Source organism: Mustela putorius, unplaced genomic scaffold (genome assembly GCF_011764305.1).
Source record: "Mustela putorius furo isolate JIRA1106 unplaced genomic scaffold, ASM1176430v1.1 tig00000095_pilon_pilon_pilon, whole genome shotgun sequence".
Classification (NCBI taxonomy): Eukaryota; Metazoa; Chordata; class Mammalia; order Carnivora; family Mustelidae; genus Mustela; species Mustela putorius.
The window spans coordinates 31,295,550-31,322,818 of record NW_025421280.1 but is presented as its reverse complement, the minus strand read 5'-3'; the positions used below and the strand labels follow the sequence as shown (position 1 = coordinate 31,322,818).

General features: G+C 54.3%; 1 protein-coding gene and 1 long non-coding RNA gene across 6 annotated transcripts; one reads left to right on the top strand and one right to left on the bottom strand.

Annotated features, from left to right (window-relative positions):
* Positions 1-1,437: 1,437 nt before the first annotated feature.
* Positions 1,438-8,171, bottom strand: LOC106005425. Of its 3 annotated transcripts, none has more exons than XR_001178760.2 (3): positions 7,451-8,171; positions 5,656-5,896; positions 1,438-4,702 (listed from the first exon to the last, which is right to left on the bottom strand). It is a non-coding gene; the product is annotated as an uncharacterized LOC106005425 (long non-coding RNA). The 3 variants fall into 3 exon arrangements; XR_006607535.1 differs by lacking the exon at positions 7,451-8,171 and adding an exon at positions 6,678-6,812; XR_001178759.2 differs by lacking the exon at positions 7,451-8,171 and adding an exon at positions 6,151-6,375.
* Positions 6,494-27,092, top strand: PKN1 (protein kinase N1). 3 transcript variants are annotated; one of them, XM_045082949.1, is made up of 22 exons: positions 6,494-6,667; positions 10,968-11,271; positions 12,415-12,566; positions 13,659-13,794; positions 16,383-16,528; positions 16,787-17,000; positions 17,796-17,990; positions 18,656-18,765; positions 18,859-19,002; positions 20,613-20,688; positions 20,769-20,910; positions 20,988-21,081; positions 23,249-23,328; positions 23,408-23,483; positions 23,566-23,657; positions 24,829-25,005; positions 25,215-25,277; positions 25,401-25,477; positions 25,681-25,823; positions 26,094-26,201; positions 26,282-26,362; positions 26,812-27,092. In XM_045082949.1, exons 1-22 carry the CDS (start codon positions 6,647-6,649, stop codon positions 27,013-27,015), a joined length of 2,835 nt encoding a protein of 944 aa, XP_044938884.1. In that variant the 5' UTR covers positions 6,494-6,646; the 3' UTR covers positions 27,016-27,092. The 3 variants fall into 3 exon arrangements, with proteins under 3 accessions (XP_044938884.1, XP_012909532.1, XP_004748284.1); XM_013054078.2 differs by lacking the exon at positions 6,494-6,667 and adding an exon at positions 6,703-6,835; XM_004748227.3 differs by lacking the exon at positions 6,494-6,667 and adding an exon at positions 9,914-9,998.
* Positions 27,093-27,269: the final 177 nt, after the last annotated feature.

Here is a 27,269-nt window from a genome sequence, read left to right as displayed (position 1 = left end):
GAAGATGTGATATACATATACAATGGCATATTACTCATCTATTAAGAAAAAGAAAAGTGACATTTGGAACAACATGGATGGTCCTAGAGGATATTATTCTAAATGAAATAAGTCAGACAAAGACAAATACCATATGATTTCACTTATAGGTGGAGTCTAAAAAAAGAGTCAATCAAACAAAATCAGAAACAGACACAGTAATACAGAGAACAACCTGGTGATTGCCAGAGGGGCAGGGGCTGGAAGGATGGGCGAGATAAGGGAGGAGATCAAGAAACACAAACTTCCAGTTTTTTTTTTAAAGATTTTATTTGTTTATTTGACAGACAGAGATCACAGCAGACAGAGAGGCAGGCAGAGAGAGAGAGGGAAGCAGGCTCCCTGCTGAGCAGAAAGCCCGACGCGGGACTCGATCCCAGGACCCCGAGATCCCGACCCGAGCCGAAGGCAGCGGCTCAACCCACTGAGCCACCCAAGCGCCCCCAAACTTCCAGTTTTAAAATAAATAAGTCACAGGACGAAAAGTACAGCATATGGAATATAGACAATAATTTGTATGGGAACAGATGGTAACTATTCATCAGTGGGGAGCATTTCATAATGCATATAATTGTCAAGTCACTATATTGTACATCTGAAATTAATATTACATACAACATAATATTTATGTCAACTATATTCAATTAAATACATACACACACTCATACATTCATACATATATACATACATAATCAACTATTAATAAAAGAAGAAACTGTGGTCCATCCATATCCTGGCATGTAAAAAGGAATAAATTATTGATATATACAATATCATGGATGAATCTCAAAAACACATCATGTTCTTGGGGCACCTGGCTGGCTCAGTCTGAAAAGCATGACTTTTTTTTTTTTAATTTATTATTATTTTTTAAAGATTTTATTTATTTATTTGACAGAGAGAGATCACAGTAGACAGAGAGGCAGGCAGAGAGAGAGGAAAGCAGGCTCCCCGCTCAGCAGCCTGATGCGGGACTCAATCCCAGGACCCCGAGATCATGACCTGAGCCGAAGGCAGCAGCCCAAACCACTGAGCCACCCAGGCGCCCTGAAAAGCATGACTCTTGATCGGGGTCATGAGTTCGAGCCCCAAGTTGGGTGTACGAAAAATAAATAAGTAAAATTAATAAAAATCATGTTTTTGTGAATATATTGAAAAATCAGACAGATCGTACACTTAAGAAAGGGAAATTTTATGGTACATGAATTTAATTTCAATAGAAAAAACAAAACATGTTGAGTGAAAGAATCCAGGCATAAAAAACACAGATATTTTTTAAAAATCATAAAACAGAGGCCCCTGGGTGGCTCAGAGGGTTAAGCCTCTGCCTTCGGCTCAGGTCATGATCCCAGGGTCCTGGGATCGAGCCCCACATCGGGCTCTCTCCTTGGCGGGGAGCCTGCTTCCTCCTCTCTCTCTACCTGCCTCTCTGCCTACTTGTGATCTCTGTCTGTCGAAAAAATAAATTAAAAAAAATTATAAAACAATCCCATGTGGTACGAAATTCAAGTACAGGCAAAATTAATCTATGATGATAGAATTTCCCTAAGGTTGCCTGGCAAAAGACACAAGTCAAATGCATACAACGGGGAGAAGACGAGACGGTGGCCATAGGCCACATATATGTATGTGCAGACATATATAAAAATTCACAGAGTGGGGGACCTGGGTGGCTCAGTTGGTTAAGCTTCTGACTACTGATTGCAGCTCAGGTCATGATCTAAGTGTCATGGGATGGAACCCTGGGTCGCTCAGTGCAAAGTCCACTTGCCCTCTCCCTCTACTCCTCCCTCTTCTCTCTCTCTTTCTGACTTTCTTAAATAAATAAATAAATAATATATATATATTTTTTAAATCACAGAGCTTCACACCAAAGGATCTGTGCACTTCACCAGATGTTAAGTTGTGCCTCAATCAAAATAATTAACAATCAAAGATTAAAATTAAAAGACACACCTTATAGTTAAAATAAAAGTCACCTACGTTCACTTTCCCACTTCCCCTTGACCGCCCCACTGCAGAAACAACAACCTAAATAAAAAGAATGACACTGGGGGGAAAAAAAAAGGATGACACTGAACTGACCCTTTGTTCTGCGCTTTACAAGGATTAATTCATTTAAGCTTCCCAGCAGCCCTATGAGGGCAGGTGCCCCTCTATCAGCCCGTCTCACAGATGAAGAAACTGAAGCACAGAGCAGAGAAATAGCTTGCCCAGAATCGCAGAATCGTACTGTTAGTGTGTGTAGTGGGGCCGGGATTTGAACGGAGATGACCTCACTCACCTCATCGTGGGTGCCAGGCACACCAGGAACATGTTTCTCCCTGCCCCCGCCCCTTTTTAAAAATAAACTTGATACATAGTTTCACTTTCTGTTTTTCAGTAATTGATATAAGCAGTGTCAAATTGTATCATGTCTTTCTTTCTTTCTTTTTAAAAAGATTTTATTTATTTATTTGACAGACAGAGATCACAAGTCAGCCTAGAGGCAGGCAGAGAGAGGAAGGGAAGCAGGCTCCCCGCTGAGCAGAGAGCCTATTCGGGGGCACAATGCAGTACTATCCTGGGCATGATCCTAGGACACTGGGATCATGACCTGAGCCAAAGGCAGAGGCTTTAACTCACTGAGCCACTCAGGAGCCCCTGTATCATTTTTTTCTACTTTTTTTTTTTTTGTCCCCCTCAACCCAAAGTTTTTGAGTTTAGCTTTGTTGATACATTTAGCCTTTCTAGTATCAGATGAATCTACTCCCATTTCTTTTTCTGACCCCCAGTTGGCTGGTGGGAGACTTGGTTTGCAAAGAGCCTTTTGAGAAAGAATCCTCATTCAGTTCCTCCTCTGCTAAGAATCCGTCAGCAGCACCCACGATCCTCAGGGTCAAGTTCGAACTTCAGGGAGGTGCTGGAGGCCCTCCATCCCCATCATCTGTGGTATCTGGAGACTGTCCCTGCTCCAGGTTCATCATCACTAAACCCTGCAGCCATACCCCATGATGCTCTGCTTGTTCAACCACCTGTACACCCACAGCTATTTATTCCAGCACTTTCCGTGTGCTAGACACTGTTCTAGAAGCTGGGGACTCAGCAGTGAAAAGAGAGACAATGATCCCTGTTCTTGGAGAGCTGACATCCTGATTGAGACAGACAAGAAAGAAAATAAAGTCTATTAAAATTTGCAAGGAAGAAAAAAATGGAGCAGTGTGAGGGGTAGAGTTTAGTAGAGATGGGGTGGGGCCTGCTTTAGGTGGAGACGCAGTCAGGGAGTACTTCTCTAAGGAGGCATTTGAGCCAAGATGGAAATGAAGTGGAGAAGAAAGAATGCCAAGAGGAGAAGGAAAATATGGCAGGCAGAGGCCCTGGAATAAGGGATGAGGAATAATAGGAATAAGCGTTTTTGAGGGGTGGTGACCATCCGACCAGAGTGGTATGAATGAGGGCCACGGAATGGAGATGAGGTGAAGAATCAGGACATCCCAGGTTCTCCCTCACCTCTTCTAGGACATTGCCCTGCTTTTCCTTCAGTGAGACACCCTATTCATCTTTACCACCCTTGTAATTTCCCAATTTGTCCTTCGTGCCAGCCCTTCTGCCTCTCCCACAGTGGGGCAGTTGCCTCCTTAAGGCATGGGCTGTCTTGGGATACCGTTCTTCTGACACCTCACACTGTGTGCGCTCACACATTCTGCAAAGACTGAGTGAGCATAGGCCAAATGTTGAGCAATTTCAGAGAGGAGTGACAGTTAAAATAAAGAAAACAGGGCCATATTTTTAATAAATATGACAGGGTACCGAAAGGTCTCTTGGAGGAGGGGGCTTTTAAACAGAGACCTAAATGATCAGAAAAGGCTAGTATTGGGAGATGTGATGGAAGGACATTCCAGACCAGAAAACAGCCAGTGTAAAGGCCCTGTGGTTGGAAGTAAAGTGAGAATATTTGAGGAACAGAAGGAAGACCAGTGTTGCTGGATGGGGATAAGGGGAGTACAGGGGGATGTGGCTGGACAGGTTGGCACAGGCCTGATAAGACTACCCTGTAGACAGGGCGCCTGGGTGGCACAGTTGGTTAAGCAACTGCCTTCTGCTTAGGTCATGATCCTGGAGTCCTGGGATCAAGTCTCACATTGGGCTCTCTGCTTGGTGGGGAGTCTACTTTTCCCTCTGACCTCTCCCCTCTCATGTTCTCTCTCTCTCTCTCTCTCTCTCTCAAATAAATAAATAAAATCTTAAATACAACAACAACAAAAGAATACCCTGTAGACCAGGGTGAGGGGTGGGTGTTTTTCCTACGACCTCTAGAGAACCAGGAACAGGTCAGGGTTTCCGAGGCCCCAGAGCAGCCTGGAGAGGGGCCAGAGCAGCTGCAGGGAGGCGCCAGCGCAGTTATCATATTCGGTTGAGATTGCACAAAAAGTCCTTGGTCTCCCTGTTGCAAGCCTAAGTGCGACTCTGTTTCCAGTGCCACCAAAGTCCCCAGCGGGCATCGATAAATATTCACTGAATAAACGAATGTTGGAAGGTTGGAGCGAGAACTTGGCAGGGTTCCCCAGCTCCATCCAGGGAAGAGGGAGCCTGGGACCTGGCAGGCAGCAGAAAGCCCATCCCCAAACACAGTGGCCTAATCCCTGGGCTAGCTTGGAGCCTAGATTTGCCACATTCTCTCCACCTGTAAAACAGATGGGCAGAAGAATTAGAAGAAGACAGGACAAGGGCTGTAAACACCCCACCTCCATAACTGGGGATTCTCCTGACACCTCACCCCCGTGTCTGCTCACTCATCTCACAAAAACTGAGCGAGCATAAGCCAAATGCTGGGGAATTTCAGAGGAGTGACGGTTTAAATTAATAAAACAAGGCCATATTTTAAATAAATATGGCTGTATAGAATGGTCTCTCAGAGACGGCGACATTTAAATGGAGACCTAAATTGTCAAAGTCTTGGGGAGATGTATGCCTCAGTTTCCTCATCTGTAAATTGGGAGCAAAAGAAATAGCTCAAAGGTTTCTTTAATTCAATTGATAAATAATCGAGGGGCAGCCAGGAGGCTGGTGTAGCTGAATGGAGTGAGCAAGGGGAAGAGGGGAAAGGCAAGGTCAAGAAGGTACATTGTGCAGGGCCTGTGGTCTTCAGGTAGGACTTTGGCTTTTACTCTAAAGAAAGTGGAAGCCATGGAGGGATCTAGGCAGAGGACAGATGTGACCTGACTCAGGGGTTCACAGACATCCTTAGGCTGTTGTGAGGAAAATAAAGTAGAAAGTAAAGGGCGGAGCTGGGAGTCCTGGGGAAGAAGCTCCTGTGCTGGTCCAGGTGAGGGATGAAACCAGACTAGGTGGGGTCTGTGGAAGGGGTGAGAAGTGGGCAGATTCTGGATGGGTGTCATTCTCCTTCTCCTCCTTCTCCTTTTTCTTTCTCTGTTTAAAACTCTCCAAATTTAAAAGAAAAAAGGGGGGAGGGGGTGGGGAGAAAACATCGCACCCTGGTCTCTAGGTAACCAAGGTTCCCACAGCCCTCTGTGTTTTGGCCCGTCCCCGCAGGGCGCCCTTGTTTAGGCTCAGTCGCCAGGGAGCGCTCCCCGCCCCGAGCCCCGGGGACCAAGGACCAAGGTTTGGCTCACTCACCGGGTTTCCAAGGGAGTGCGGGTTGGCCAAGAGCCAAGCTGCACGTTCTAGAGACCCCGAAGAAGCTCCGTAGAGGCCTCCATTCTCTTCCGCTTGGGCACAAGTCTGCATCTATGGAACTCCACCTGCATGCAACAGCTCTGCAGACAAGGTCTGCATTGTACAACGGAGAAAATTGAGGCTCGGCAGCCACAGGATCTTACGGCGAGTCAGTGAAGGAGTCGGGATTCAAGCCATTTTCCTAACAACGACAATAACATTAAAAATGACAACAGCTAACATTTATTGAGCGCTTACTGTGTTTTCAACACTTGGCATGCACGAGCGGTGGGTAGATAAAACCCGTTTCACAGATGAGGCGCTCTTAGGACTTTGGAGCTCCCCCAAGCATGGGATGCTGTAATTTGAACCCAGATCTGCCCAGAGCGTGTCTCCAGGTAATAGGGGAATCCTTCCCAGAAGACCCGAGCTTGCAAAGGAGGGGCGGAGACATACATATTGTTCTTGTTTTTAGAGGGGCTCCGAAAGGCCCAAAGGCCTCTGCCACTCCCCGCTTTAACGCGGTTCAGTCTTTTCTTCGGGTTCCCGCGCGCTCAGATAGGGGACCCCTGGGCAAAGTGAGGATGCAGAACCAGGCAAGCGGTGGGGAGCAGACGAGGTGATTTCAGCTGCCGACTGCGAGAAGCCTGTAGGCAAGACCCCGCAGCCCCGGGGGCCGCCGGGAGCCGCGCCCCCTCGGCCCCGCCCCCTCCCCGGGCGCCGACCTCGGTGGTCACGTGACCGGGCCCGGCGGCCGCTGGGGCCGGAGGGCGCGGCGCGCGGACGCGGCGGCCTGGCCAGGCGGGGCCCGAGCGGAGCAGGCCGGAGCGGGCCGCGCGCTGGCGGGGGCTTGCGCGGCGCCCGCCCCTTCCCCGCCCCGCGCGGGGCGCACGCGCGCTCCTCTTGCCGCCCCTCCCTCCGCGCGGGGACCCCTGGCGGGCGGCGCGAGGACATGGCCAGCGACGCCGTGCAGGTAGGCGCACCTGTGTCCGCAGCCGTCCGGCGGCCGGGGACCCCCGCCCCCGCGTTGCCGGGGCCCCCGGGGCCCGGGCGGTCAAGGTGGGGGTCTCCCGAGCGCCCCGTGCCCCCTCCCTGGGCCGACACCGTGGAGCCAGCACTGTCCACTTTTCGGCAGGTGAAGGTACGCACCGAGGGGGAGCGGGGAGGTTCCGAAGGCCCCCGCCGCACCCCCACGCTCCGCCCCTCCCCGAAAATTAGAGGGGGAGCGGCGGAAGCGCTACTCGAGTGTCTGTGGCTGGCTGTGCGTCCCGGTGCCTGTCGCACCCGCCTCTCAACGCGGCACTCCTTCCTCCACCACCACCCCGCCCCCCCGCGTTCGGTTCCTGGCAGGTGCCACTCCACCTGGGGCAGGTGCCTGGCGCAGTGGCCCGGAGGGGAGGAGGCCGCTCAGTCCGTGCTCCTCCCCCTCACAACAAAGCTCTGGCGCCCCCCACCCCCGCCTCCAGACTGAGCTTTATGATGGTCCCCACGCCACCCAGATTGGCACCTGTTGGAGGAAGTGCTAGAGTCACCTCATTAGGTTGAAGAATGGGGGACCCACATGGCTACGCTCAGGGCTGCCAGGTGGAGCCTTATCCCAGAGGGGGATTCTCTTGTACCTGGAACTCTACCTGGGTACAGGTGGCAGGGCTGGGTCACCCCTCCCACACACATAAACACACACAGCCTGGCACCAACCTGCCACCAGCCAGGTTCTCCAGGTACCACCTTGTGAACATCACAGCCTTGGACTCACCTTCCACATCTGTGACAAGCAAGGCCTCAGTGACTCCTGAGCTTTGGTTCAGAATCTGAGGCACATTGTGTGGCTCTGGTGCCCTCAAGGTGCCTCAAAATCCCTTTGTTGTCCTGTGGTTGCTGTGTAACTGGGTTTTCGTCTCCTTCTGCACCTGCCCCCAACCCCTCTGTGTCTCCCCCCATGCTCCCCTGTCCCCCACCCCAGTCCTGCTGATGGCCTGTCAGCCTTGCCGTGGAGCTGGGCGTATCTGGTGTTGCCGATCACATAAGGTCAGACCTTGGGGCTGGGTGGGCCGGGGTTTCTGCCTCTACCCTCAGCCCTGGGAGGGCTCTAGAGGATTCCTCTGGCTCATGCATGCACTTAGCATGTGCGAAACATGACCTGGGTGGAGGCTGTGATTCCTGGAATGAGGCTGGACCTGTGCTGTGGTCCCCCCTCCCATCTCTTCCCCACTCTTTTCCCCTCCTGTTCATCCCTTTCTTGTGCCTGCTTGGGCCTGCCACCCCTTACCTCTGTCTGTCCCGACGTATGCCTGTCTGTTCTGTGTCCGGCAAACGGATGTCCTGTCCAGATTCCGGAAACGCCCAAAGCATTGAAATTTCCGGACATGAGGGTCTAGATCTCTGGCTGTCCTGGGAAGGGGGGGATTCTGCGAGATGGACCCTCTGGACCTGGGTCCCGTGTGCCATGGTGGGAGGTGGGGGAGCAGGGATTCTCCAAGGCTGGGCCAGGCTCCTGATCATGTGTTTGCCTTGCTGGCCTTTGGGTGACCCCTGCCCTCTTGGTAGGAGTGAGTCACCCAAGGGAAGAGAACCCAAGAGGCTGGGACTCCCTTCTTCCACCCCAGCTCTGGGTATTCTCAGGCCTCAGCTTCTATTCCTCTCTGCCTGGACTTGCCTTATTTGAGCTGGCTTGATCGTGGCTGTCCCCTGCTCTGCCCGCTAGGGATGGAATGGGGCTGGGTGGTGGGTGAGGTCTGGTCACCAGCTAGTAGTATTACGTGAACATGGGTTTAAATTCCAGCTCTCTCACTTTCTCACTGTGTGTCCTGGACCCAGTGCCTTTGCCTCTCTGAGCCACGGTTCTGCCGCCAGAAAAACCGGCGTGTCCATCAATGAGGGTGTTCATTGTCCAAAGGGAAGAGGTGTAGATGGGCCTATGTTCTGCAGGTGGGGCTGCTAGGCAGTCCTTACGGTGGTCATGGTCGCAGCCCTGGGTGTGAGTCTCTGTCCTTTAATGCATGGTTTCTCAGTCTCAGCACTGTTGACATTTGGGGCTGAATCATTGTTTGAGGGGGGGGCTGTCCTGTGTACGACAGGATGTGGAGTAGGCTCTCCGGTCACGGCCCAACAGACGCCAGGAGCACTCCCTCCCCACCGCCAGCTGAGACAACCAAAAATGTTTCTGGTTGTTGCCCAGTGCCCCTGGAGGTGTGTGTGGTGATCACCACTCCCACTCCACTTGCCCCCCCCACCCCGCACCCCAATCTGCAGCTGTCTCCTCTCTCAGCCCGTTTCCTTGCCTGGAAAGTGGGGGAGAATTGTGGCAGCCACTCGGGATTCGTGTGATGGGTTGGTAGGATGGTGACCTGCGCTAAACCTCGCTGGGGGAAGCTGCCCTCCGGGTTGGCTGGGAGCCAACAAAGACTTTTCTCATCTGTGAAATGGGTTCACCCAGTGGGGATTCTCACTTAGTGCCAGGCCTGATGCTTAGCTGGTGATCAGATTGTGGGCACTCTCCTTTTAAATCCCAGCCATTCCTCCTGCTGGCTGTGGGGCCTCAGGGCAAGTTATGTCACCACTCCAGGCCTCAGTTTCCTTGTCTTGAAAATGGGGTGATAACAGCACCCACCTTGTGGACCTGCTTTAGGTGACCTAGGTGGAGCTCACAATAATTGGTCTTATTATTAATAGTCGTACTTGGTCTTTATTGGGCTACTGGTTTGTGGGTACCCTCACCTCAGCCCTCCAGCACTGTCTCCTCATGATGTAGGCCTCAGGGAGGTGCCCCTGGCCTGGGTGGGCCCCAGCTGTGGTCACAGCGGTGAGTGACCAGACTGAGAGGAAGCCGGAAGTTGGGACGGCCTGCGTCTGCAAGGAAGGGGTCGGCCCATAGGAGCACTCCTTGGCCGGCATGTGCATATCAGCGTACATGGGGTGGGCACAGGGGCGTGCACGCATCTGCCTGCCTGTGTTTTGTGCACGTGCCTGTAGGTCAGTCCCTGGAGCCTGTATACACTCAAGGGAGCCGGTCTCCTTGTCTACACCAGTAAGCGTGCGAGGTGTGTGTGCACCTTAGCAACCTCCTAGGACGTAGAGCGGGGGCTATCCCTGGTTGCCTCCTGAGAAGGGCACTGAGGGAAAAGGTCCCCTAGATGCCCCAGAGCCCCAGAGCTGGCCCCACGCAGGGGCTGCTGGGAGCTAGCAGGAAAGAGGAAGTGGCGGTCAAGAGGCCCTGGCAGGGCTGAGGTTCAGGAAGAGGGCGGGGCCCTCAGCCGGGACCCAGGATGGCGGAGGCCAATCCCCCTTTGGACCAGGAGCTGGAGGTGGGGGCTGGGGTCGGGGTTGGGGGACAAAGAGGACCCCAGTGACACAGGCCGGAGGCCCCGCCCTCTCTTGATTTTGGACCAAGGGGAGGAGATGGGTTTGGAGTTTTCTGTTTTGAAGATGAAATTATGTGGGGTGTTTTGACGCGCCCAGGTCGGGGAAATAGAGAAGAAAGCAGACAGGGCTCTGCTTTTTAGGGTCTAGTTGTAGACAATGAGAGGAGGGGAGACAGAGCTTGTCCCAGGACCTCCTACTTTGAGGGTGCAGCAGGAGAGAGAGGGAGCCTGTCCTTAGGACGTAGTTTAGGGTTATAGTGGAAGAAGAGAAGCCTGCCCTTGGCACCTCCCAGTTTGAGGACATAGCAGAGAGGAAAAGGGCCTGCTTTCTGGATCTCAAGCCCATTTTTTTCTTTTGGTGGGGGGTGGGCAGCAGAGACCTACCCTGATACTTCCTTGTTTGAGGAGCAGCAGAGGGAAAATGGAGCCTGCCCTTGGGACCTGGTTTTAGGGACAGTAGAGGGGAGTTGGGGCCCATGCTCAGGACTGCCTAATTTAGGGGGACAACAGAAGGGAGGGGGTCTGCCCTCAGGACCTTTTTTGGGGGGGCAATGGGAAATAGGGCCTGAAGTTGGAGACCTCCTAGTTTGGGGGCATATTGGTGACATAATGGGGCCTGTCCTCCAGAATTCTACTGTGTAAGGAATAGATGAAGGGAGACAAGACTGTATTTATGGGGTCCCCTAGGCTGAGGGGACATGGAAGGAAGAGGGCCCTATAGTAGGGACCTCACTGTTTGGGGTACTCAGGAAGCAGGGTCAGGACCTTGTCTCACCTCTCAGTTTTGGGGGGCAGAGTTTATATCTTGGAAGCACCCAGGCCAGGAAGAGGCCAGGCCAAGCTGGCTGAGTGTGGTGGTCCATGCCCTGCCCCGGACTCCCAGCCCCACTGACTGTGCTCCATCTCCTGCAGAGCGAGCCGCGCAGCTGGTCCCTGCTGGAGCAGCTGGGCCTGGCAGGTGCTGACCTGGCGGCTCCTGGGGTGCAGCAGCAGTTGGAGCTAGAGCGGGAGCGGCTGCGGCGCGAGATCCGCAAGGAGCTGAAGCTGAAGGAGGGTGCCGAGAACCTGCGGCGGGCCACCACGGACCTGGGCCGCAGCCTCGGCCCTGTGGAGCTGGTGCTGCGCGGCTCCTCCCGCCGCCTTGACCTGCTGCACCAGCAGCTGCAGGAGCTGCATGCCCACGTGGTGCTGCCCGACCCTGCAGCCGCTGCCCGAGGTGAGAGGGGCTTGGGGGTTCCACTGTGGTCTCTGGGAGCAAGGCTAGCCCTGACCCTGCGGATCTCCAGGGAGACATGCCAGGTCATGACTGCCACCAACCTCGACACGCGATCCAATGAAACACCAAACCCAACAGCCAGAGCAAGGTCTGCGCTGTCACACCAGCACCCAGACAACACCTGAGGACCTAGACGCTGTTGTGGGAATACCCAGAGACCTCCACGCCGCCACCCAGCACCCAGAGAGACGCACACACAGTTACAGCAACACACAGACAGTGTCTAGAGCCGCTTACACATGGTTACACCAACCCCAGGATTCACATGCACACAGCTGTCCAACCCTTACAGACGCACATGGTCCCAGCCGCAGTTGGATGCTCCCATGTACAGTCAGACAAGACCTGCAGACTCCGTTGACACCCATACAGCACCGTGGCAGGTCAGCAGCTGGAGAGCGACACTGTCATGTCCGTGCTCAGAGACCATCTGGTGCAATGAGCTGCGCACATAGGGTCCGCCCTTCCCCCAGTCACACCGCTCCCCAGCACACACACAGCCATGCCAGCATCCAGGGACGTACGGGTCAGACTGTACCAACGCCCAGACAGACCCGGTACAGACACAGTCGTACCAGCACCTGGAGACCTGAATGGACCGTTTGCCAACAGCTGGAAATGTGCTCAGGGTCACCCCAGCACCCAGACCTCACATAGTCATGCTGAGTAACACCTGCCGTTTCATGGAGTTACATGAGCACCTGGGGAGACACGTACTCAGCCATGCCAGCTCCCTCTGGGCATAGACATGACCATACCCAAACCCACAGACTCCTGCACAGCCAGGGAAGTGGTTGGGGGCTCCTGTATACAGTCACACTAACACCAAGGACTCATGTACACCTGGATGCTTGTCCACACTCATTCATGCTTGTCCTGCGCTGGAGCTGAGGACATTTCCCTGGGAGGGCGGGCGGGGGGATCTTCTGAGCCCTGGCCCTCATTTCCTCCTCTCCCTGGCTTTGGGGGCAGAACCCAGGCTGGGCAAAGGGTGGATCCTCTCAGTTGGGCAAAGCCTCTTAGGCAGATGGAGGTGAGGCCTCTTGTGACTCTGTCCCACCTGCCCCCCCCCCTCACCTTTAGATGCCCCCCAGTCCCCCGGCGCAGGTACCCAGGCCTGCTCGGCCACCAACCTGAGCCGTGTGGCCGGCCTGGAGAAGCAGCTGGCCATCGAGCTGAAGGTGAAGCAGGGAGCAGAAAACATGATCCAGACATACAGCAACGGCAGCACCAAGGTAAGAGCGGCTTGCTCACTGGGAAGCAGAGGACGGGCTGCGGGGTGGGAACCGGGGAGCCACCTGTATCCGTCTGCCCCTTGGGAAACTGAGACCCTTGGGGTTGGGGATGGAGGGACTGACAGGTGACTTGGAGGCAGGCCCAGGATGTGGGCAGCTTGTGGGGGCATATGAGAAACAGGATGGCTGTGTGTGGTGGTAGACGCAAGGCAGAGGCTGTCCCTCCAATACCCAGTTACCCCAGAGACTCGAGAGATGTCCACAGTTAGGGCGACTTTCACCCTCTGCTGGTGGCCGCTCTCTGACACATAGACACATGGTCCGGTCAACACCTAACATCCAGAGACTCCCCCACGGTCAGAGCAACATCTAGAGACACACAGGGTGGTATCAACACTTAGGCACACGTGTGCCCTATCCTGACATCCAGAGAGACGGCAGTAACAGCACTGGGGGACACGTGGAGGATAGCCACCCCGGCCTCCTCTAGACGCAGAGACACAGCCTGTCATATAACACCCAGGACACATAACACAGGCCCACAGCACACCTGGACACACAGAAACACAGACCATGACATTCACACCCAGAGTCTGGAGCTGTCACACAGACACCCCCACAGCCCAGTTCTGGTGTCTCCCACACCTACCCTGTCCCCGCTGGACTCCCCGATGTGGCTGTAGTCAGGGCCCCACCCTCCCCTCGGGACCCTCACCCACATATGTGCCATTCTGACAGCTGACAGATACAGTGCCTCCCGATGCCAGGCATGGGTTGGAGCCCTGCCTGTGGATTAGCTCCTTTAACCCTCAGCCCAGTGGCAGACAGTACTGTTGGTACTCCCCTCGCTGCGGATGAGGCCCAGAGAGGAGGACCGGCTTGCCTGGAGTTATCCAGCTGTTAGGTGGCAGGGATTCCAGTGCTGGGGGCTACCTCTCGCCTCTGCACCTGGGAATGCACGGATAGCCCTGCTATCACACCCACACATCCTCCCCTGTGACACAGTCACCAGAGCCTGCACAGTGTGGATAGAAGGCCAGCAGTCAGACCCCATTCCCCAGCCTGCCCCTCACTGCCCTTCCCCACCCGCAGGACCGGAAACTGCTGCTGACAGCCCAGCAGATGCTGCAGGACAGTAAGACCAAGATAGACATCATCCGAATGCAGCTTCACCGCGCCCTGCAGGCAGGCCAGCTGGAGAACCAGGCAGCCCTGGATGAGGCCCAAGGTGAGCCCCTTGCCCCAATATAGTGTAGCCTGCATACTGCTGTGCAGGACTCAGCTCCTGGCCCCATAGGGGGATGCTGCTTGAGGCAGGGAGGTTGCTGTTGTGACTCACAGGATGACCCAAACCCATTCCTGACTGTCCCTGGGCCTGTTTCCTGTTTTGTCCCATAGAAGCTTTGCACTAGGTGGTCTACTGGCCGACCACACCCTGGGGACCCAGTCTGCCCCTGCCTTTTTACTGGTGTGAATAAAGTTTTTCTGACGTACAGCCATGTCCATTCATTTACTATTTCTGAAGGCCACTGTTGCACAGCGGCGGCAGGGTCAGGCAGGGGTCATGGAGCCCACATATTCCACAGAGTTGAAAATACCTACCCCCGGCTCCTCATGAGAAGAAATTGCGGGCCCCTGGACTAGGTGGCTGCCTTGTCACATGGCCTCAGTTGTGTAGAACTGTGGGCGTTCACCGGGCGTGTCTGTTTCCATGTGTGTGTCTATGTGAATGCCCAGGGGTGCCTTAAGCTAATTGTTCACCTGAATTTGTGACAGGATCGTGACTTATGCAAGGGCTACAGAGGCCGTGCTATTCATATGTGCCATTGCTGGGGGGACACTGACCATGGGGACCAGGGGCTGTGTGTGTGGCCCAGGAACTAAGGGAGTCTGTGTGTCACCACAACAGAGAGAGCGTTATGAATTGTACAGGGTATTACGGCATTCGGACTGCCGTAACAACAGTTCTATACAACAGAAATGTCTTGCTCACAGTTCTGGAGGCGGGCAGGCCAGGATCAAGGTGCCACTCCCGTGTCTGGCCAGAGCCCTTTCCTGGGTTCACAGACAGCTGCCTTCTTGCTTTGTGTGTCCTCCCATGGTGGATGGGGTAGAGGAGCTCTCCAAGCGCCTCCCTTATGAGGGCTCCATCCTCACTTCCCAAAGACCCCACCTCCTAACCCCTAATACCATCACATTAGGGGTTGAGTTTCAATATGTGGATTTGGGGGAAAGAAAAACATTCAGCCCATAGCAGTGGGGTCTGTAACTCTGTGACAGTGTGTGTGTCTTTGGGGTAGGGGAGGCCTCCGTGTGATTACTCACCTGTGCTGGGAATACTGACATGGGCTTTTCAGTGACTGTATTTGATGGTGTGATCATGTCCCTGTGCCTCTGGGTGACATTGAAACCTTGATTACTGGTGCAGTTTTGCCCCTTTAAGTGTAAGAGTCTTGGTGACTATCTGGGCACATGTGACAGCAGGCCAAGGGGCAAGAGTGTGACTGTGTTTGTCAGACAACATGCGTACGGACATAAGGTTTGCTGTAACACTGTGTGTTGTTGGTGCCTAGGTGAGTGTCACACATCTGTGAGTGATACTGTGACTCTCTCTGACTGAGTGCCACAGTCTGAGTTGGGGTCAATATATAGGACAGGGGGACTGTCCTTGGAACCTACAGCTATGGATACTGTGGCCAGCCACAGCCTTGTGCCTCTTGTGTTCTTATGGCTATCCCTGTGCCATTGGGTGACTGTGGCCATCCTATATTGGGCCATGGCTGTATCCCTGGGACTTCGTACTGGGACATAGCCAGTCTGTTTCCCTGCAACATTGGGTCTCTGTGCCTGTGGGTGCCTCTCCACATGTGTGACCGTGTGATGGCATTTCTTCACCTGTCCCTGTGCCTTATCCACGTGCCAGTGTGATTATGATTATCCCGGAGCCGGAGTTAGAGCCCCAGGAACTTTGCCACGGTGTAAATGTTTCCCATGAGGATGTTTGTGTCTTGCGATCATGTCTCTCTGCCATGTGACAATGTCCCTGTGTGGCGGTGTGACTGTATCTTTGTGAGTGTGTGTTCCTCCACCTGTGGGTGACAGCGTGCCTACACTGGTGACAAAGCGATAATGCCACTGTTACCCTGTGAGTGACAGTGTGATGGTCTCTGTGTGACAGTGCCCTTGTGCTCCCAACTGCTTTGTATTTCACCTTGTGGACAAACACATTCATTTACCCGGACTCCTCCTGCAAGAAACAGGGTTATTGCCAATCTTTTGTTCCTAGAAAGAAGCTGCAGTGAATACCATGTTCACGTGTCAAGTGCAGAGGTGTTTCTGTGGGATAAAGTTCCTGAACTGGGATTGCTGAATCGAAGGGCAATTTCATTTGTGATTTTGATAGATCTGGCCATTCTGCCTCCATGTGTCCCTGTGCCTGTGTGATTATCCCCTTCTGGCTGTCCAAATGCCCACAGTGTCCCTGTGACAGTCCCTGGCGATGAAATGGGACCCTGCCAACACGTCTGTCCTTTAAGCCTGTGTTGATAGTGTACCTGTGTATATGACTGTCCCTGTATGACAGCCCAGCTCCGTCCCTGGGATGGCCCCTGTGGGTGTTTGGAAAAAGAGCGATTGCATCTCTGTGGGAATGTGCCTGACTGACCGTGACCCCTCGCTTGGGAAAAACGTGATGCATCCTGGTGGTGGTGTATCTATCCCCAGTGCCCGTCCCTGCGCATGAGTGCATGTCTGGGGCTGGGGTGGTTGGGCCTGGGTTCTAGGCTGGCCTCACCACCTTGCGCTCAACGCCCACAGGGAGTCCAGACCTGGGGGCCGTGGAGTTGCGCATTGAGGAACTGAGGCACCACTTCCGAGTGGAGCACGCTGTGGCCGAGGGGGCCAAGAATGTGCTCCGCCTGCTCGGTGCAGCCAAGACCCCAGACCGCAAGGCGGTCAGCGAGGTGAGGGGTGGGGTTTCGGTGAGGGGCTGGACCCCAGCAAAGGGGCGGGAATCGGCAGCAAGGGCCTTAAGGGTGAGGCTTCAGCAAGGGGCGGTGCCTCGGCAGGGCGGGACCTCAGCCAGGGGTGGGGCATCAGCCAGGGGGTGGGGCCTAGCTTTATGGGGAGCCCAGGAATAGGACCCAGAAGATTTGAGAGCTTGGGCCGGGTGAGACTTAGCCAGGCCCCACCCCAGCCCCACTCTGTCCCTCCTATTACAGGCCCAGGAGAAGCTAATGGAGTCCAACCAGAAGCTGGGGCTGCTGCGGGAGTCGCTGGAGCGGCGGCTGGGGGAGTTGCCTGCAGACCATCCGAAGGGGCGACTGCTGCGTGAGGAGCTTCTTGCGGCCTCGTCCGCAGCCTTTAGTGCTCGCCTGACTGAGCCCTTCCCCCCCACGCAGTATAGCACCCTGTGCAAGCCCGCGCCACTCACAGGTGGGTCCCTGCCTACCCCACCCATACCCCACGTTCGCAGTTCTGTACTCTCGACCTCTCCTCCAAGTCGTAAGGCCCCCTAACCTAGATCTCTGCTCTCCCTACCCCTGGACTTCCGTCCTACTATTCCTTTGTTCTCTGTTCATCCCAACTCTGTAGCCCTGGGCCCCATGCACTCTGGACTTTTGGCCCAGGCTTGCCCTCTGATTCTGAACTCTTGTCCCTATGCTCACCATGTCCCCATCACTACCCCTTCATACCTGGCCATTTTCCTTCAGCCATAGCCCTCCAGCCCAGTCCCACAACCCCTCACTCTCAGAACCCTGAGCCTTGAACCACTGTCTGCCCCTTGCCCCCAAAGCCAGCCAGTTCCTCCTTCCTTAGACCCCTCAGCCACTACTTCTGCCTTAGACCAGCCTTACCCAAGGCCCCTGCCCCCATCTCGGGCCTCAGGTCAGCTCCCTGAGTCCTACCCTGAACCTCCTAGTCCAACCTGGCTCCCCACTGCCTCCGTCATTGACCTATGCCTTAAACCTATCTTCTGTCACTAAATCCCAAGCATTCAGAGCGCCTCCCCAGCCTGGCCCAACCCCAGCCTCGCCCCCTCCCTCTTGCCCCATATTTTCACTTCTGGGCACAGTCATCCCAGGATCAGACCCCCCTGCTCCACTCTAATTGTCCCTCACCGAATCCCACCTATATGCTGGCCACTTCTGGACATGCCCACTTCCCCTGCAGCCCCCTCCCCTTGGCTTGGCCTACCTTTGGGCCTCCCTGAGCCTGCCCCTCCCTCAGGAACCCTGGAGGTACGTGTGGTAGGCTGCAAGGACCTTCCAGAGACTATCCCCTGGAACCCCTCCCCCCCAGTCGGGGGGCCCGGGACCCCTGACAGCCGCACCACCTTCCTGAGCCGCCCAGCCCGGGGCCTTTACAGCCGAAGTGGAAGCCTCAGTGGCCGGAGCAGCCTCAAAGTGGAAGCTGAGAACACCAGTGAGTGGGCGTTAAGCCCTGGAGGGATGAGATGCTGTGGGGATCCTGGGATCACACACTCGTAACGCTTTAAAAAAAACTGTTATATTCCAGTCCGTAGGATGGATTGTTTTAAAAGAAAAAAAAAAAACAAACAAGTGTTAGGGAGGCTGTGGAGAAATTAGACCCCTCTGCAGTGCTGTTGGGAAGGTAAAGTGGTTCAGCCACTGTGAAAAATGTTATGGCGGTCCTCAAAAACTTAAACATGGAATTACCCTACGATCAGCGATCCCACTTCTGAGTGTATACCCAAAAAAGTTGAAAGCAGGGACTCGAGTTGATATCTGGACATTCAGGTCTTTAGCAGCATTATTCACAATGGCCAAAATGTGGCAGCATTTTGCGTCCCAGTGTATACCTGCATGCATTTTTCCAGGGTAAATTCTTAGGAGTATATTGCTGGAAGTTGCATATGAAGTAAAAGTGAATTTGGATCTCCACCTCACACCATATGCAGAAATCCCCTGGAAGTTGGTTAAACACCTGAGGTGAAAGGCAGAACCATAACGCTTGATCAGGGTCACATGGCAGAGTGTAATGTGTGGGGGGGATTTCTTTACTAAGATATGAGCTGTGCTCCCCCCAACTCCAAACGTTTCTGATTTCTTCCTCTCCCCTCATTCCAGGCGAGGTTAGCACTGTGCTCAAGCTGGATAACACCGTGGTGGGGCAGACATCATGGAAGCCGTGTGGCCCCAATGCCTGGGACCAGAGCTTTACTCTGGAGCTGGAAAGGGTGAGCTAGGTGGGGGATGGCAGGGCCTGGAGGAGGAGGAGGGGTTCCGGACCTTGGGCACCCCCAGTGATGGCCCACTTCCTCTCCCTCGAGGCTCGGGAACTGGAGTTGGCCGTGTTCTGGCGGGACCAACGGGGTCTGTGTGCCCTCAAATTCCTGAAGTTGGAGGATTTCTTGGATAATGAGAGGCATGAAGTGCAGCTGGACATGGAACCCCAGGGCTGCCTGGTGGCTGAGGTACAGCCCTGACCCCTGACCTTGCGAAGACACTTGTTGCATCTCCTGCTCCCAGTTTGCTGGAAGGGGAGATCTGTTCTGGATTGGTCTCGGAACCTTGATTAAAAAATACGTGTAATTAGTTAGTAATTGGTATTAGTTATATCACTATGTCAGTGACACCACTTAAGCTGGGATTGGTTTTGTTCCAAGGGAAGAAATTTAAAAAAAAAAAAGAAAGAAAGAAAGAAAAAAGAAATTACAAAATTTTACCAAGCCAAAAAAAAAAAAAAGAAAAGCCTGGTGACATGTCAGGGTGATTGTGACCAAAGCTACAGTCCAGTAGAGAGAAATTCCTTCTGCAGTGATGTCAGGGTTAAGATCTAAATTGGGGTACCCAACCCTTGGCACTATGGACAGATGTACCCTAACAGGCCACATCACTCTTAGTTGCCCTGTGGGATTTCGAGAAGCGTCCCTGGTTTGCCCGCACAGGAAGCCAGCACTACCCTCCCTGCAAGTTGCAACAGTCAAAAATGTCTCCAGACATTGCCACTGTCTCCCCTGGTTGAGAGCCCATGATCTAAATAACATTCCTAGCTGACCCCTTGTGGTGTGAGCCAAGCCCCGCCCTACATGCTTTGCCGGCATTAATTTGTAAATCCTCAATTAATTTGTAAACCCACTTCAGCCCAGTTCAGGAGGAATCATCCTTAGTCACATCTGACAGAGGAGGAAACAGGCAGAGTAGGAAAGTCAGCCAAAATTTTCCTCAATAATTCTTTAAATGTGCCCCTAACATATGCTTGTGCTTGAAGGAAAAGAGCAGGAGAAGGGCTGACTTCAGGGGCAGGGCAGTGAAACAGTTTTCCGTTAGGAAGACCAGCCAAAACCAAGTGGGAAAGGTGGGGGTGGGAGTGGGGGTGAGTTCTGAGGCAGTCCTGCTCACCCTCAAGGTTCACTTAGAGCATTCTCTTTGGTTTTTCTGCCTCCCCTAAAGTGCCAGCCAATAGAACTTTCTAGAATTCTCTTGTGGATGAGCCTACAATAGTTGCATTCTGTTGTAGGTGGAAATGTTCTATACGTGGACCATCTAGCATATTAGCTGCCAACCACTTGACGTGTGCCTAGGGGGACCTGGGAACTAAAGTTTTAATGTTACTTAAATTTTACTGAATTTAAATAGCCTTGCATGACTAGTGGCAACGATATCACACACACTTAAGTCACACAGTTCTGTGACTTTAGCACCTTCCAGAAGATGCTTCGGAGTTGGGAGAATTCAGCTAGATTGGGGGCTTCCCCATATCCGCTGGAGGAATTGTTGAAACACAGACTGTGGGGCCCCAGCCTTGCGTTTCTGATTCAGTGGGTCCAGGCGGGGGCCCAGGAATCTGCATGTCTGGCAAGTCCCCAGGTGATGCTGCTGGTGTGGGACCACACTCGGGGAAATCAAGACCCTAGATGATGTAACCCCAAATAGGTTACATTCTCTTAATATGCTGTTTTGGATGTGGTGCCATAGTGATTGGAACCCCCAAAACATAAGGGTATGCATACCTGTACTCCTAAGGGCTTCCCCACCACCTAGAGGTGGGGGTGGGTTCCCACCCATTGGCCCCTCTTCCCAGGTTACCTTCCGCAACCCTGTCATTGAGAGGATACCCCGGCTCCGAAGGCAGAAGAAAATTTTCTCCAAGCAACAAGGTGAGGGGGTGGGCAAAATGGAGAAGAGGCCAGGAGTCCCACAGTTACCGTGAAGGGTGAGCCGATCCTTGTTGCCCCAGGGAAAGCATTTCAGCGCGCTCGGCAGATGAACATTGACGTTGCCACCTGGGTGCGGCTGCTTCGGAGACTCATCCCCAATGCCACGGGCACAGGCACCTTCAGCCCTGGGGCTTCTCCGGGAACTGAGGCCCGGTGCACAGGGTAAGGAGGGAGGTCCCTGAGGTCTAGGCTGTCCAGGGTGCTGGGTCCCACACACCCCTTCCTTCCTTGTTCTGCAGTGACATATCTGTGGAGAAGCTGAACCTCGGGGCTGACTTGGATAGCTTGTCCCAGAAGAGTCCTCTGGGTCCACCTTCCAGCCCATCGAGTGTGGTGAGTGTCCCACTCCTGTCCCCCTAAGCCTGGCTTGGGCAGCATCAAAGCTTCCTCCTCCAGGCCTCTCTCCCAGCTCAGAGCCCAGAGACCACCAGGAACTTTCCCGGGTCACGCATCTCTGCTAGAAGCAGGGTCCCACTTTCTATCCTGAATCAAAACATAAGCTCAGGAGCCAGGCCACCTGGGTCCATGTCCCTCCTCCGCCAGTTCTTAGCTGTGTGACCCACGGCAAGCTGCTTCACCTTGTTGTGCTCAGTGCACCGGCCCAGAGAACGGGTGTGTTTAAAACTCACTTCGAGGCTAGAAGTCATGAGGGTGGTTTTCTCTGGCTGTGGTAGGAGGGAGATCCAAGGCAGCCTGTGGGGGTCGGGGCGACGTTGTGCATCTTCTCTGGGTCAGAGATCAGCACGTGTGCCTTCTCCGTAAAGGGGCATGGAGTCAGTATCTTCGGCTTTGTGGGCCAGAGGGTCTCAGTCACAACGACTCAACGTGGCCTTGTAGAAAGCAGCCCTAGATGGTACACATGTATGCCAGTGGGCGTGGCTGTATTCCACTAAAGCTTTCTTGATGGCGACCGATGTTTGGAATGTCATGTCACTTTCACAGATCCCAAGTATCACTCTCCTTTTGATGTTCCCCCAACCCTTTAAAAATGTAAAAATGTAAAAGCTAGTCTCAGCTCACAGACTGTACAAAACCCGGTTTACCCACCCCCGCTCCGTGCGACGCATACCCAGGTGGACACGTCTGCAGGGGCATGCCCCTCGGCCCAGCTCACTGGGTGCATTTCATACCTCGTTAAAAAGAACTGAAGATGACAGCATATGCTTCTGTATTATATTTATAATAATAACGTAAGGAGATACATCCTCAGATGAGTTTGGCAAAACAAAACCCCAAAGTTTAACACTGCCAAATGCTGGGCAGGACTCGGGGAAATGCAGTCGGTGGAAGGGGAGCAGTTGCTGCATCTCTTCGGGAGGGCATAGCTCGCTGGGCTGAAATCAGGACATCGTCCTGACCTAGGAGTTCCCAGTCTGGACACTCACACAAGCGCACCCCCAGGAAGTTGGCTGCAGTGGCCTAGTGTAGGCCAAAGTGGGCATGTCAGAGTCCATCCATAGGAGAGCCAGCGCTAAGTAAACCGCAAAGTGGAGTAGGACGTGTGTGTGACACGTCCTGGGGTGATTTCCCAGACAGATTGTCCAGCAGCAGAGGCAGGATGAAGTTGCCAGGAAAATGAAGCCTCTACCGGCACTTTCGCTTATGTGGGTATAGACGGTATCTAGAAAGGTACTCAGGAAATCATGAACAGTAGCTGGTTCTAGGGATGGTGGTGGGGGCCCGAGAGGCCCGTGTGTCCCACCAGATGCCTATTTGGACTGATGGCCTTTTAGAGCTGTGTCTGTAGAGGAGGAGGATGAACCGGTTGTCATATGTTCCCATTTGCAATAGTAATTTTGAGTCTTTTCAAAGTTATAAGCACACATGTGCCATGAAAAATTAGGTAGTTCAGGGGCGCCTGGGTGGCTCAGTGGGTTCAAGCCTCTGCCTTCGGCTCAGGTCGTGATCCCAGGGTCCTGGGATCGAGCCCCACATTGGGCTCTCAGTTTCACTAGGAGTCTGTTTCCTCTTCTCTCTCTGCCTGCTTCTCTGACTACTTGTGATCTCTGTCTGTCAAATAAATAAATAAAATCTTTTAAAAACAAACAAACAAACAAACAAACAATTAAGTAGTTCTTAGGACAAGTAACTGTAAAGGAAAAATGTAGGCAAACAGTAAAAAATATTTACAGCATGAAAGAAAAGTGAAAGGGGTCAGGGAATATGTATGTGTGTGGTGTGGGGGGTTCTGCTGGTTGTTTGCTGTGATGGTTGGCTGACCACCCGTGAAGGTGACATCTGAATGAATGCCCGAAGGAGGTAAGGGAGCAGCTGTGCTGATGTGGGGGGAGAAGAGAATTCCAAGTAGAGGGAATAGCCTGTGCTGAGGTCCTGGATTGGAAACATGCCTGGTGTGTTCAGGGAACAGTGGGAGGGACAGTGTGGCTGGAGGGCAGTGAGCGAGAGGGTGAGTGGGAGGAAAAGCGAGGTCATAGGTGATGGGAGCCTTGGCAGCTCTTGTAGTTATGGGGTGCCTCTGACTTCCCTCTCTCTGCTGCAGAGCTCCCCGATTCCGGAAACTGCCACCACCCCCGAGTTGCCTTCAGAGACTCAGGAGACCCCAGGCTCTGCCCTGTGCAGGTGACACCTCTCCCCTACTCACCATCCCCCTCCCCCGCTGCCTGCTGTCCTTGTCCCCACCAGTGTCCTCTCTCCACAGCCCTCTGAAGAAGTCACCCCTGACCCTTGAGGATTTCAAATTCCTGGCAGTGCTGGGCCGGGGTCACTTTGGGAAGGTGAGGCGGGGGCCAAGGAGTTGGGGGAATGGGGAGTCCCCGGGCTGGCCACGAAGGCCATTGCTCCCCACTGTGGTTCCAGGTGCTGCTCTCTGAATTTCGGCCCAGCGGGGAGCTGTTCGCCATCAAGGCTTTGAAGAAAGGCGACATTGTGGCCCGAGATGAGGTTGAAAGGTGGGGACCTGGCCCAAGCCCTCTGAGAACCTCAGTCTTTTCTTCTGGGAGATGGGAGACAGAGCAGTCCCCTCTCTGGAGCTGCTGGGCAGTGATTCATGCCAGTCACTGGCACTTACTAAGATAGTAACTCTTGGAAGGCACCCACTGTGCGCCTTTTGTTCAGTAACTCACTTGCTCTCTATGACAGCCCTATGAGGTAAATATTGTTACTGTTCCCATTCTGCTGATGACACAGAAAGGTTGAGCAAGTTGCCCCAAATCACAAAGCCAGTGAGCAGCAGGTCGGGCATTCAAACCTAGGGACTCAGGCCCTGAAGTCTGTACCCTTAATGGCACCATTGCCCAGGCTCTGCTTTGGATCAGGGCCCTGGGTTCAAATCCCACCCTGCCACAAGTGTGTTTAGAAACCCTGGGGAAGTCACTTTGCCCTTCTGATGGCCTCCCCATCTATAAAAGGGGCATAATAATGCTTTTCTTGTAGGGTTTTCAGGCAGATTAAGTAAGAGGATACATCTAGAGCATACTACAGTACCTGGTCCCCTGTAAAAAGGCCCAGTAGAGGCATCAAGGTTGTCCCTAATCTTCTTACATCCTTTTGTTAATCAGAAACCCAACTCAGATAGGCTTAAGCAAAAGAGTTTATTGGTCTGGGTCAGAAAAGTCCAGGGGTGGAGTACTTCAGGCACGGCTATATCCAGGTGCTCAGATGACATCTCTGTCAGCTTTCCTTTTTGTGGGCTTTGCTTGCAGTCCTCTCCAGGGGGCAGAAATAGCCCCCTACCCCAGCAGAGTAAGGCTCATCCACTAGTTTTAGCCCTTCGTCCTTAATAATAACTGCAGAAATCCTGAGATTGAGCCCCACTCCCTTGGCTTGCCCATTCCCAAACCAATTTCTGGCCAGGAAGGTGGGTGCTCCAGTTAGCCCTCCCTGGCTGTGTTACCCAAAGGGATACTGGGGGACTATTACTGGGATGACAGGTAGCTTCTGGGGACCTGTTTAGCAGACAAAGCTGCTGAGGTTCAGAAATCTTAGGCAACTTGCCGAAGGTTGCACAGTCATGCAAGGTCCTCAGCAAACAGCTGACAATCAGGGACTTCTTGTGAGTATGGGAGTTGGGGTGGAGGGGGCTGCTGTGGTCTCTGAGCCCCACCCCCCTGCCCCGCCCAGCCTGATGTGTGAGAAGCGGATCTTGGCAGCAGTGACCAGAGCAGGACACCCCTTCCTGGTGAACCTGTTCGGCTGTTTCCAGACGCCCGAGCATGTGTGCTTCGTGATGGAGTACTCGGCCGGCGGGGACCTCATGCTGCACATCCACAGTGACGTGTTCTCAGAGCCTCGTGCTGTGTGAGCTACCCCCCCACCCCCGTGCCTCAGCACCCAACAGGCCGCGGCAGCCCCCTTCCTACCACTCCACCTTTTGGCCCCAGCTTACCCCCCAGCCTCCTGGAGTATTCGGGGGACCGGGGAGCTGTCGAGGATGTGGGAGCCTGGCTTCTGTGGCCAGCCTGCCTTGCTGGGAGGCCTGGCTCCATCACACTAGCTTCTCTCTGCAGCTTTTATTCAGCCTGTGTGGTGCTGGGGTTGCAGTTTCTCCACGAACACAAGATCGTCTACAGGTGTGTGCCCTTGCGTGCCTGTGCTCCCGTATGCACATGCTGCCCACTAGGGGCCCTCAGGCTTCAGGCAGGGCCCAGACTCCCCCGCCTCATCCCTCTTTACATCCCCCCAACCCATCACAGGGACCTGAAGTTGGACAATTTGCTCCTGGACACCGAGGGCTATGTCAAGATCGCAGACTTTGGCCTCTGCAAGGAGGGTGAGGGGCGGGGCTGGGATTTGAAGGGCTGGCCTCTGGGGATTAGACAGAGTGGGGGAGGGAATGGAGTTGCAAGCCCTACCTGGGTTACCCCCTACCCTGACCCTGGGATGGGGTGGCTGTCTGGGCCACCCCATGCTGGGCTGGGCTACCACCAGGAGCCCCCTTCTCCCCATAACCTCACATGGCCCTACTGTCCCCAGGGATGGGCTATGGGGACCGGACCAGCACATTCTGTGGGACCCCGGAGTTCCTGGCCCCCGAGGTGCTGACAGACACATCTTACACGAGGGCAGTGGACTGGTGGGGGCTGGGCGTGCTGCTCTATGAGATGCTGGTTGGTGAGGTGAGGCCCCAGTCTGCCCCGCCCTGCCTGACCCTGGGATCATGCTGGAAACTGCTTGTACCTAGGGGTGGGATCAAAAAGTGCCTCCATGTGCTGTGTAATAGGGACAGCTGGCTTTGCCTCCCTAGCCTCAATTTTCGAGTCTGGAAAATGGGGTGCTTCCCTTCCCACCTCAGCCAGCACCCAGGTGGAGTGGTGCGAGGAGCAGAGGGCTCAGATGGGGTTGGTCAGAGAAGGGGTCTAATTCATCCTGGCTTTCCCTGTCCCCAGTCCCCATTCCCAGGGGACGATGAAGAGGAGGTATTTGACAGCATAGTCAATGATGAGGTTCGCTACCCACGCTTCCTGTCAGCTGAGGCCATTGGCATCATGCGCAGGGTGAGGAGTCCCCCAACTTGGGCCTGGGGAGGGGGTCGGGAGCCAGGAAGGGGAAAACTGATGCCTCCCCTCCCCACCAGCTGCTGAGGAGGAACCCAGAGCGGAGGTTGGGATCCAGCGAGAGGGATGCAGAGGATGTGAAAAAGCAGCCCTTCTACAGGGTGAGGTCACCCCAAGTGCCTGGCCGGCTGCCCACCAGAGACCTGGTCATTCCCCCCACCCCAGTCCCTCAGGGCCTGTTCATTTCTCCCCTACCCAGATCTAGACACTTCCCTCCAACACTGTCCTCTCCATTTCCTACACCCTCCTTCACACCCACTGACCCTCCTACACCCACATCTACTCCCGGCTGGCCTGGTGGGGCCACTGCCCTGGGTTTGAACCCCTCTCTCCCACCCCAGGGCTCCCCAAGCTCACACTGTGATCCTTACTGGGCCCATAGGCCCCGCCTGACGCCTCTCTTTTGTGACTCCTTATGCTTATCCCCACAGATGCAGGGCTGGATGGGGCACAAAGAGCTGGCCCCTCCTGCAGTCTGCAGCACCCCCCTCCTGCCCCCCCCCACCCCTGGCTGACCTCTTCCTCTCTCTCCCCCTTCTCCCCCACTTAGACACTGGGCTGGGACACTCTGCTGGCCCGGCGCTTGCCACCTCCCTTCGTGCCCAAGCTGTCAGGCCGCACTGATGTCAGCAACTTCGATGAGGAGTTCACGGGGGAGGCCCCCACACTGAGCCCGGCCCGCGACGCGCGGCCCCTCACGGCCACAGAACAGGCAGCCTTCCAGGACTTCGACTTCGTGGCCGGGGGCTGCTAGCACTCTCCCCTGCCCCTGCCCCGACCAAGCTCTCAGTAGTTTTTAAAAAGGCCTTTGGGGTTTGCCCCATCCATGCATCTTTTGACTCCTCGTTGTGTGCATGCCACCTAGTGGTGGCATGGGGGGCGGGGCAGGAGCTCGTGTACTTGGAAATGGGGAGAGTTGGTGGGTGCAGATCCGGTGGGTGGCCAGGGGCATAAGGAGTGACGGGGAGATGCCCTGGGTTATGGTACGGGGCGGGGGGTCACTTGATG

What these genes read in the sequence shown, in the direction of transcription:
- PKN1 (XM_004748227.3), top strand. Translation starts at nt 9,960, where the DNA reads ATGGCGGAGGCCAATCCCCCTTTGGACCAGGAGCTGGAG. An exon ending in CCCTGCAGCCGCTGCCCGAG is followed by an intron (nt 11,272 to 12,414) that starts GTGAGAGGGGCT and finishes CCTCACCTTTAG; the next exon opens with ATGCCCCCCAGTCCCCCGGC. An exon ending in AAAAGCAGCCCTTCTACAGG is followed by an intron (nt 26,363 to 26,811) that starts GTGAGGTCACCC and finishes TCCCCCACTTAG; the next exon opens with ACACTGGGCTGGGACACTCT.